At 36.9% G+C, this 12,040-nt stretch overlaps 1 protein-coding gene across 6 annotated transcripts in view; it reads right to left on the bottom strand.

The window, feature by feature from the left end:
* Positions 1 to 667: 667 nt before the first annotated feature.
* RELCH (RAB11 binding and LisH domain, coiled-coil and HEAT repeat containing) overlaps positions 668 to 12,040 on the bottom strand; it is a 121,195-nt gene continuing 109,822 nt past the window's right edge. For 4 of the 6 annotated variants that reach the window (XM_033239075.1, XM_033239084.1, XM_033239103.1 and 1 more), the window contains 2 exons: positions 8,930 to 9,000; positions 672 to 2,373 (listed from right to left, as the gene is read on the bottom strand). In XM_033239075.1, the coding sequence (XP_033094966.1) occupies positions 2,253 to 2,373; positions 8,930 to 9,000 (192 nt within the window). In that variant the 3' untranslated portion in view covers positions 672 to 2,252. Of the gene's footprint in view, positions 2,374 to 8,929; positions 9,001 to 12,040 lie in introns of all 6 variants that reach the window. The other 2 variants (XR_004443942.1, XM_033239094.1) reach the window with 1 other exon arrangement.

The following is a 12,040-nucleotide window of genomic DNA, read 5'->3' as shown; positions in this document are numbered from 1 at the left end:
CAGGTATAATTTCAAATTAGCTTTTCATTACTTTGCAAACTTAGTTTTTCATTAAGTTGAACACTTAAAAACTTGTACCATAAGTTTACTTCTGTTTAAAAGGAATGAGTATGGGAGTTTTATGCTCTATTTTGGACTCAGTCCAAATCTCAGTCTCAGGGATTAGTGTCTGTTTTGTCTGTAAAGACAATACATATTTTACTAAAAACAAACAAACAAAAAACAAAAACCACAACGTGAAATCTTAATGATATTAAAATATTTAAGAAAAGAGACTCTCACTTGAAATACACTGTGAATCTTGCCTACTGTTGCCTTTTTAAAAAACATTAGCACTTAAATAAATATATTCACTAATTAATAAAAACGTTCACAATAAAAATACATTCTATCCATTCACCTGATAACAAACATACACATATTCTGCTATAGTTGGAAGCAAATCAGAGTTTAAACATTATTATTCCAGTTACTTCTGAAATGTATTAGTTTCATAGCAACATTGTCCCTTTTTAGTAAAAGTAAACCAAAATAGGTAATTTATATAAGTTATATTTATAAAATATTGGTATATTTTCATGAATATAGGCTTTTCTCATTTTTTTGCTTAATAGAAAGTATAGTGTTTCAAAACGAAAGTAAAACACATAGCCCAAACCAAAACAAAAACATATGCAAAAACATTTTATTTATAACAGATCAACATTTTTGACATGAAAGGTAGCCACTTTCAATTTCTCAGGAATGCCTAGAACCCAACAGTTTTCAGAAAGACTACTTGGTTCACAATTATTTCACTGTAGGTAAATGAAATAATTTCCGAATGAACTTTTTAAATGGCTTTGCCTATGGCAAATTGTTTTATAAACTTGAATGTATGGTAAGCTAGCTTTCCCAGGAAATGAATGTAATCCAACTATGTTCCAAATGTATTAAACCAGTTTATACAACAAATATGAGAATCACCTATATGCATCAACTGTGCTAAAACAAGAATTCTTTTTATCAAAATATTCATTTTTCAAAAAGGCCTCACATTAACCCCTCAAACCAATCACCCCCTTCCTATGTCCAGCACTCTTTTCTACTTCAAGTTGCATGACTGTATAGACAACTGTCAAATTCCAGTGGAACTGTACACCAACTTAAGACTCTATGTAATATACATCAAACACAGGAAGTCACTGACTTTAAGGGACAAGGTGATAACTAACTAGTTATAATTTAGCCAATGTCTTTTTTTATTTTAGAGGGAAAAAAAGTAGCCCCCAAGTGTCCTTAACTTTTCAGTACTTCTCTGTAACACACAGAATGAAAAGGTACTCTCTAAAATTAAAATCATTAGAAAATATCTTAAATAAAATGTTTTACATAAATAAGTGTTAAATTTCAGATTCAAACTATATTTTCTTCTGTATCTCAATTTGGGAAAAATCTCACAATTATTAACTCTTCTCAGTTACATTTATTTTTGAGCATTTAAATCTATTACACACCAGTTTGTAAAATTCACCTTGGTTACTTCTCCCCATGCCTGTGTGCTGTCTTTCCTCAGGTAAGTCCATTATATGCATCTAAGTGCTGGGGAGGTTTAAATAGCACTTAAAAAATATTCATGAGAGTTCTGAAATGAAGGTTTCATCTTTAGCTATTTACTGTAGGATTTGTAATTCAAATCATCACAGCATCCTAAAGAAATACTGTGTGAATGGAATGCACATAATTCCTACAGAACACACAAACTGATGTCCAAAAGGCACAGAGTAATGCTGGTGGCTCTTTCTAGTCAGTTAAGAAACAATAAAAAGTCTGCATTATTCTTTCATAATTTAAATACTTAAGTAATATCCACTTTATTATTTTATAACAATGACTTCAAATTTACATTATTTTAAGTACCATTGTAATAGCTTAGTGTATAATACAGATATTTGCGAATATCCCATCCAAAAATTAAAAAAAACTTCCTCACTATATATATATTTATATAAAAATTATTCTGAAAGACAAGAACATAGACAAGGGACTTGGTACAGACCATCAACTCAATTTTCTATCACCAGAGTTGTAACTCCAAAATCAACAAATATACAGCAGTAATTAAAAGCAGTGCAAATATCTTTGGAGGTTAGGATACAATTATAATGCAAGAACATAAAACTGAGGAAATAAAAAAGGCAAGTACTTCAAGTACAAGGAACCAGTCGGCTTGAGGTCCATCTTAGTGTTTACTGGGGGCTTCCTTCCTGCTTCTACTTCTTTCTCTGAAACACATTGGCCAACATGGCACCTGAAGTTGTCAACTGGCCCATTTTGTTCAAAAACTTGGTCTTTGTATCTTCACTCACTAAGCTTGCAGCAATTGACATTGAGCTAGGAAAGAAAATTTAAAATTCATGTAAAGCAACATAAAAAAATAACAATTTTTCATTTCTTTAGCAGCATATCATTAACGAACACACTCTGAATTGGCGTCACAAAAGGGAAACTTATATTTATGAAGGGTAGTTTGTATACGCCATCCTAGGTTAGGAGCTTTCACGTTTGTTATCTATAGTAGAGGAAGCAGTACGTGTAGTGGTTAGGAACAAGTCTGGGACTGAACTGAATCTTGGCTCTGTTTACCAGCTTGGGTAAATTATTTAATCTTATCTGTAAAACGAGGAGGATTCTAGTATCTGCCTCCTAGGGTTATTATGATTATATTAATACAACTGTAAAGTGCTCAGTATAGTGCTAGGCACATAATAGCATGATGTAATTGTTAGTAGTTATTCTTTATCACTTCATTTAATTCTTACAGCAATCCTGGAAGATAAATATTATCAGTATTTTCACAAATGAGTAAATTAAATTGCAATGAGGTTTTGTGCTGTGCTGATGATAATCCTATGGTATATTCCTTTTTGGGGGGATATTCCTTTTTTGGGGGGTGTCCTGAATTGCCAGTTGCATTGATTTCAATCAACAGTTTCAAATCCACTTCTTCTTTTTCACCAACCTACTGTGTAGGGAATAAACACAATCTAAATAACCACTAAAGATTGCTAATTTATCATAGTACTGAACAGAAACAGAATAATGATCAAGCACAATTTTTCAATGATCTGACAACTGTCCTGTAATAGACTTGGAATCCAGTTTATTGCCTTGTGGCTTTGGCCAAGATGGTTTAGATCTCTCTGACTCAGTTTCCTCATCTGTAAAACACAGCTTGTGATTTCTGTTGTAAAGTATTCTGAGGATTAAGTAAGATAATGTGTTTGAACATGTCAAAGACAACATGTGGCAAGCTGAAGGTGCTCAACATGTCTGTTGAATCTACTGCATGAGGTGTGTCCTGCCACAGAGGACACCTGGGTCTATGTAGTCTATAAGGGTGTGCACTGTGAATTACTCAAGTTAAAAACCAAACTACAACTCCCACTTTGAAAATATTCTTCACATTGCTCTTCTGACAGTACACCAATGGGTTCTCTTTCCTGCTGCTTCTCTTCCCACAAAGTAATCTTCCCTAAGGTTTGGTATTTGGCTCTTGATTCTTCAATTACAAAACTTACTCTCAAAGTTTCAAATTGAATTGCATCCCTTTTCCTGAGGGTCAGTCCCACATTACTATTATTTGCTAGATAAAGCCAACATCTCAAGCTTTTGTTCACACCCTAACTTTAGAAATAACTCCCCATTTTATTTCCCCCCCCACTTTTGCCAGTGGTTCTACTATTTTCCTCTGTTTCTAACAGTGAATTTAATAGCTCCTTCTACTTCTATTTCAAACCAAACACGAGTCCTGTGACCTTATTCTTTGAAGCATCTCCTCTACTGTTTCTTTTTACTTCCATGGCTAATACTTCACAATTCAGTGATTCCAACAGTCTTCTATCTTTAATAATCAGATTAACTTCTATAAGTCACTTCTTGATATCACATCTTAGCTCAAAAATCTTTAATGCTTACATACCACCTACAAGATGGAATGTGCTTCGCATTCAAGAAATGTAGCAATCTATTTCTTGTTTTTCCATACCCGTCACTGACTATCTCTTTGACCCCCTGCAGTCAGGTTTGTCCAGCCTATTGTTCAATCACTCTCAAATCTTTCTATCCATTGCCCACCCATCTTTCAAAGCCCAGCTGAGGTCCTATGGTGCCTTTCCTTAACATTCTAGCTTTTCAGTGCTCTTCCTTTTTAGAAAACTCAGTGTAAGTCAAAAGATAAGTATGATTTAAATTTACATCTAGAAAAAGGGGATGTATGCGTCAGACCATAGTTGAGATATCAAGTTTTAATAATATTCTAAGAGGAGGCCAACCATGATGTTAAGGAGTCTGGAAACTTTAAGAGGTAAAAATGAAAGGAATGAAGAATATTTGGTCTGGAGATTTAGGTGACTTAACTGATATCTGTATATGTCATACGTGATAAATTGGATATAAATGTATATCTGCAGGGGTGTATATATCTACATAGGTCTACTGATACATATCATAGTCACTTGGAAAACTTTTGAAAATGCAGATGCCTAGGCCTAATCCAGTACTTCTGATTCTTTCCATCTGAGGTAGGAGGCCCAGGTCTATATTACAAAGCTTTTCAGTTAAAAAGAAAAAAAAAAAAAAATCATTGCATTACAGCAATTCCGCCCCCACCCCAAGACAGAGTAAATTTTTATCAGTTTTATAAAGGGGTTTGTAACACTCTCCCACCCTCCTACCAGATGATAAAGACTTGTTTTAGAGGGCATAGGAATTTTGGAAAGGGAGATTTTAATCCAGGAAAATATACATTTTAAAAAAGAGTTATTAAAATGAAATGGGATGCCTTGTAATGTGTACCTTCACTGCAAGTTTTCAAGCAAATCTCAGATCTTTTCTTTGCAAGTAATATCCCTATCTTCTTTAAAACTATTTATGGCCTATATTATTTCTCTCTTTTCTTCTCTTTAAAATCTCCACTTGGGCCAGCCTCGGCGGCTCACACCTGTAATTCCAGCACTTTGGGAGGTCAAGACAGGTAGATCACCTGAGGTCAAGAGTTTGAGACCAGACTGGCCAACATGGTGAAACCCCCTCTCTAGTAAAATACAATAATTAGCCGGGCATGATGGTGCACGCCTGTAATCCCAGCTACTCGGAAGGCTGAGGCAGGAGAACTGCTTGAACCTGGGAGGCGGAGGTTGCAGTGAGCCGAGATGGTGCCACTGCACTCTAGCCTGGGAGACACAGTGAGACTCTATCTTGAAAAAAACAAAAACAAAACAAAACAAAAAAAACAACCCCCCCACAAAACAAAAACAAAAATAAAATCTCCACTTGATTTCTAACACTATTCTGGTTTGCCTTCTATTTCTCAGTTAAGTTCTTCCATATGCATCTGAAATGTTGGTCTCTAATTCCATGACTGTTCACCTTCTCCCTATCAGAGCCCCCTTTTCAAATGATATCATTTATCTACCACTGCTCCAACGGTAAGCCTTTAATTACCACCCATGTGCTGCTAATGGTTCTTAGATCTCAGTGAACTGCCTATAAAACACTCTCTCAGATTTGAAATATTCCTCTTCAGAATAGTTCTTCCTATAGTTCCATTTTGTTGTATTTTATCATCATCTGGTTAAATGTTCAGATCAGAAATGTAGGAATATTTTGATTCTGTTCTCCTTCACTCTTAATCAGCTGCCAAGTTAAACTGAGTTCCCATCCGAAATATGGGTCTCAAATCCATCTTCTCATATTCACTGCCATACACTGGCATTATAACATGGTGGTTAAAACTGCAGTCTCAAGGACCGCAATGCCTGGGTTCTGGTTCCTCCACTTAGTAGCTAGGTGGCCTCTGAACAACTTATCTACCTCTCTGCCATCTGTAAAATGAGAATAGTAAACGTATCTACTTTGTAGGGTTAGTATGACTATTATTAGCAAATATATGAAAAATGCTTTGAATGGTATCTGGTTCATAAACATTACTTATTGTTACCTTCCCATCCAAGCCCACACTTCATCTCATCATGGATTCCTATAACAGCTTTTTAATCTGTTCCACCGACTTCTCTATTCCCTAGAGTCTGGTTCCTAAAGCAGTGATTCTCAAGGTGTGGTTCCAAGACCTGCAGCATTAGCACCACCTGGGAACTTGTTATCAATATAAATTCTCAGACTCCTCTCAGATCTTCTGAATCAAAAACTCTGGGGATGGTACTCAGCAATTTCCAGGTGATTCTGATGGACACTGACGCTTGATAACCAAAGTTCCTAAGTGTTGGCTACAGGTAGCAGGCCAAATCCAGCCTGCTGTTTTTATAAATAAAGTTTTACTGAAACCCAGCCATGCGCATTTATTTACATATTGCCAAAGGCTGCTTTCCTGCTACAATAGCAGAGACCAGCTCAGTAGCTGTGACAGAGATTGTATGGTCTCCAAACTTTAAAATAGTATTTACTATCTCTACAAAAAATTTGCCACCACCTGACCTATAACACAAAGCCCAAATCTCCCAGTGTGGCACACAGAATTCTTTACCGTTTGGTGCCTCCTACCTTTATATACTTCTCTCTACCATTCTCCCACATGTACTCAGCACTCTAGCTTTACTTACAGTTCCCAAACACGCTTTTCTGTAACTTTGGTCATTTTGCACAGTGCTGATTTTTCCGCATGTAATCCTCTTTTGCTCTTCCTTTTTTCCTCCCTAGTCAGTCATTCATATCTGAAGACTCCTGTATTCCTTTTTCCGTGGAACCATTTGCAGGCATTGTTTTAGTGCTTATCTTTATTTTTAACTGCTTCTTTTTCCCACTGTCAGCTGTGAATACCCCGAGGGAAGAGATTATGACTTGCTCAAGCTCATCTTTGTGAACAGCCCATGGTAAGCGCTCTGAATTTGACTTACTGCTGAATGAATATGAGAAGGGTACCAAAATAGTTATGCATACATTTTCTGCCTGCAGATCAGTGCTTTTCAAACTTTTCTGACACAGATCCATAGTGCCACATTTTATGTGATGACTTGTAGTACTTACACAGGTAACTAATGTTTCATAAGAAAGACTCATCCTTACCACTTGGGATGTACTCTCTATTTGATTCTATTTCTTAGGATGAAATACCTATCACAACCAATTGAATTAATTAAGCAATGTACTAATGTCATGATCTGCAGGTTGAAAAATACTGCTTTTAACCACAGGCTCTTTGAAGGTGAAATCCACGTATGCATCATCTTTGTATTCCCCACAGCAAAAGGCAGCGCTCTTCACGGATACAGATATCTTTATCTGCACCCACTCTCGCTTTTCCTTCCATCTGAGAAGCAATTCCTTTTAGTGCTTCAAGTAAAAGGTTTTCCTCTTGTGCTTTTGATCTATGATAGACTTCAGAGGAGGGGTGGGGCCAAGGAAGGCTTCCCTGAAGAGGCAACATCTAAGCTCTGTCCTGAAGGATGAATAGGAACTAGCCAGGCAGAGTAAGAATACTCCCGGCAGACGGAATCACATGTGTAAAAACCTGAGAAGAACAGAAGCTTGCCCTGAATCTGATTAAGTCTCTAGATCTAGACCCAGCTACCAAATGTACAAGAAATAGAGAAGAACATGTTAAAAGACAGAAGAGAAATGCAATCAGCAAAATTCAGAGTGTGGGAAACTCTATAGGACAAATGACTCAGTGTCTTCAATAAGTAAACTGTATGGAGAAAAAAGGAATAGAAAGGTAACATTCTGTCTATGGACTGAAGGAGACTTAACATAGCAACCAACTGCAATGTATAGAACTCATTTGGATCCTGACTCAAAGAAACAAACTGTAAGGAAAGACAAACAGCAAATCACTGACATTTATAAAACAAGGAGAAATTTGAACAAAGGCCAGATAGTTGATGATATTAAGTTGTTATTGTTACGTTGGTGTGATAATGATATTGTGTTTATGTTTTTTAAAATAATACTTATGTTTAAAAGATACATATCAGAGAATGGGAGGGAGAAGTAGGTGGCCTATGGATGAAACTGAAGCTGGGTTACAGTTATAATATGTATAGAAATTCATTATATTTTCAGTTTATTTTTGTGTTTGTTAGAAAAACTTGTAAAAAACCTCTATAAAAAACCACCAATAATATAGAAGATGCGAATGTGTCTATTGTTTTAATCCTCCGTGGCTAAAATGGTTATATATGGAGAAGACTGCTTCCATTCTAAGAGTCTTTATCAAGTAAGGGTTCTAAGACATCAAAGACGTGTGTGTGCTGCGCATGGGGAACAGGGAGGAGCGCATGCGTGAGTGTGTGTGTGTTTCTAGACCGACAGGATGAAACACTTATTCCTAGTAGTTAGCCTTAAAGAAAATACTTTTCAGCTTTTTATGTCTAACAGAGTCCACTTAAGATGCTCAAGGTTACCTCAGTGAGAGTACATACAGTCCATTTGTAAATAACTCCCGCTCCTGAAACTCCAATGTTATACTCTTTCACACCTATGCTTGCATTTTAATCTTACTGAATCCTTGGATTCCAATTAGTTTGATTAGAAGCATGTGACTAGAACATTCCCAAGCTTATAATCCTTTATGCAGTATGTTATCTTACAACTCCTGTCACAAGTTTCTAGACATTATTTTGACCAGTGAGTGAACAACCCAGCTACATATCAGAATTTTGTTGGAAGCTTTTAAATGTCCCTAGGCTGACTGAGAATATTGAGAGAAGGCACAGGGCATGGGATAGAGACCTGAATTTTAAATTCCCCAGATAATTCTGATGAGATGGTTTATGGACCAGGATTTGAGAACCAGTGACTTAAATCATTTTCTTGTCTTCCAAACGAATGACTATAACATAACACAAAATGACACATTATACTGATTGATAGCAAATTTAGATAGAAAAATTAAGGTTAACATGTAGCCTTAAAAAGAGAATTAATGTCTTACCCTTGAGGCTCTTGGACGGTCTTGTTTTCAACTTTCTGTTCACATTCTTTTATCATGGAACTTAAAATAACCTGATTAAAAAAATTTACTTTAGTGAAATACAGTTTACATAGTAAAATACTATGGTTTAATCCAATGTTTTAATTTTTAATATTCCTATTAGCTAATATGTTAATTAAAAATTTAGTTTTGGCAGTTACTTTGTTAAAGGAATTCATATTAGATTGCTAGACTAGGTACAGAAGTAGCTTTAAAAAAATCTCAATCATATAACAATAATTTATTTTGATTTTCACTAGTCTTCTTTCTAAATGTTTTCTATTCTCCCTTAGCTTACCCACCATCTTCTAATGTTAAAAGTAAAATTTATATACATCTATATATTTAACATACGCACACACTATGGTCACACACATATTTTCCCAGTAAAAGCTGTCCTGTTCTACGTCCCTTTGCTTTCTCCAGGTTGCAAAAAGCAAGATCCCTTATTTTAATGTCTAGAGCTGAGACTAGGTACAGCTCCATGGCTACTAAAATATAATGAGGGATATGCTGGGTGTGTAAAAGTTAACACCATTCCTGCAGGGAAACTGAGTGAGTGATAGAAAGGTTAGAGAGATCTAGGCCGGGCGCGGTGGCTCAAGCCTGTAATCCCAGCACTTTGGGAGGCCGAGACGGGCGGATCACGAGGTCAGGAGATCGAGACCATCCTGGCTAACACGGTGAAACTCCGTCTCTACTAAAAAAATACAAAAAAATTAGCCGGGCGAGGTGGCGGGCGCCTGTAGTCCCAGCTACTTGGGAGGCTGAGGCAGGAGAATGGCGTGAACCCGGGAGGCGGAGCTTGCAGTGAGCTGAGATCCGGCCACTGCACTCCAGCCTGGGCGGCAGAGCCAGACTCCGTCTCAAAAAAAAAAAAAAAAAAAAAAAAAAAGAAAGGTTAGAGAGATCTAAACTGCTGCTCTGATATCTGGCAACCACACCAGAAAATGAATGGCTCTTCTGAATATTCTTGGCCCAGGTTTGGGCATGGAGGTCACTAAAAAAATATTTATTGTCTACCTACTACGGGCTAGGCACCTTTTTAGACGGGGGGATAGAGCAAATAAAACAGACAATATTCCCTACTCGTGGAGCTTATGTTCTAGTAAGAGAGATAGATACACAAAAAGCAGGTAAATTATGTAGTATATTAGACAGTGATAAGGGTTTTAAAAAAAATATTGAGTAAGATAAGGGGTACTAGGAAGGCCAAAGCAGAGAATGGTACAATTATCATGGAAGTGTTCAGGGTAGGCTTCAAGGAGATGTTAATGTTTAAGTAAAAACATGAAGGAGACGGAGGAATAAGTGCTGCAGACACTAGGAAGAGGCTGCTCAAAGGCTGTGAAGTGGGAGAAGACCTGCCATATCCTAAGGAAAGAGGCCCGAGTTGGTGGAGGGTGAGCAAGGGAGAGAGGATAGAAGATGAAGTCTTAGATGTACTAGAAGAGAGGGCTGGATCCTATAGTGCCTTGAGATTATAAGGACTTTGGGGATTATTCTAAGAGAATGAAACTTTTACCATGCATCATGTGGGAAATTCTAGATTACCCTTTTTTGAATGTATTCTCTGCTTCCCCACTCTCTTGTCTCACAGGTGATAGCATTTGTTTGTTTGGCTAGTTTTTTGCTTTTTGGTTTTTAAGGGTAATTTTTTGTATTTTTCTTTATCCTCCTCACATTGTCTCTGTTTCCTCCAGTACCCTCCTTCTTTCTTCTATATTTTCATCTCTATCTTTGGTATTCTAGGCTTTTCTAAATGATTGGTAATCTTGGGATGTCTACTAATGACTGGCGCACCAAAATGTGGATTAGAATCTCTTTATGCATGGGTAAACTTCACTTTAAGTTAAATCTGGCACCAACCTAACTTTCTGTTGATCTGTTTTCCCCTGTAGGCATAAACCTGGCAGCCAGCATTTGAAGGGTAATGAGGTGTCCTATCATTAACTAGCTGTCACTTATTTTCCCTCTTTTCAGTATGGTTTTCAGCTATGCCCGCTATCTCAAGTCTACAGAGTAAAGCTCCAGTCTCCCTTCAAGGTTGGCAAGGGAATCTGGGAATCTGGTCCTTTTAAAGTCTTTAAATTATTCCTCTTATTCAGTCCCACCATACCCTAACAGAGGTAGGGCAATTTGTGGTGAAACAGGCTTGCTTCTTATTTGTTCTGTCCTATAGACTTAGATTTAGCATTTATCTTGGAAGCAAGGATCCTCAACAAAATACCAGCAAACTTAATCTAGCTACATATAAAAGGAATTATACAACATAACCAAGTGGGATTTATCCCAGGAATGCAAGGTTGGTTTAGTACTCTGAGATAAATTAATGTAACACACTGTATCAATAGAAGAAAAAACAACCTCATGATCATCTCAATTGATGCAGAAAAAAACATTTGATAATATCTAACATCCCTTATTATAAAAACATTCAAAAACTAGGAATAGAAGGAAACTTCCCCAACCTGATAAAGGGCATCTAAGAAAAATACAAATCAAAACTGAAAAGAACTAAAAGGGGAAGTAGACAATTCCCAATCATAACCTTTTTTTTTTTTTTGAGACGGAGTTCGCTCTTGTTGCCCAGGCTGGAGTGCAATGGCACGATCATGGCTCATTGCAACCTCTGCCTCCTGGGTTCAAACGATTCTTCTGCCTCAGCCTCCCAAGTAGCTGGAATTACAGGCATGCACCACCATGCTAATTTTGTATTTTTAGTAGAGATGGGGTTTCTCCATGTTGGTCAGACTGGTCGTGAACTCCTGACCTCAGGTGATCTGCCTGCCTCGGCCTCCCAAAGTGCTGGGATTACAGGCAAGGGCCACCATGCCTGGCTGCCAGTCTTAGCTTTTAACATGTCTTTCAACAGCTGATGAAACAAGCAGGTCACAAAAAAACTGATATGAAGATAGAATTGAACCATAAAATTAACTAACCTTATTTTATTGAAATATATAAAACAGTATACCTAATAAAGACAGAATGTATATTCTTTTCAAATGCCACACTGATCATATTCTGGGTCATTAGGATAACTTTAACAAATTTCAAAGGACTGAAATCAGA

Source organism: Trachypithecus francoisi, unplaced genomic scaffold (genome assembly GCF_009764315.1).
Source record: "Trachypithecus francoisi isolate TF-2019V2 unplaced genomic scaffold, Tfra_2.0 Contig01474, whole genome shotgun sequence".
NCBI classification, from domain to species: domain Eukaryota; kingdom Metazoa; phylum Chordata; class Mammalia; order Primates; family Cercopithecidae; genus Trachypithecus; species Trachypithecus francoisi.
The sequence above is the reverse complement of the archived record's forward strand: the minus strand, read 5'-3'. Positions and strand labels throughout refer to the sequence as shown.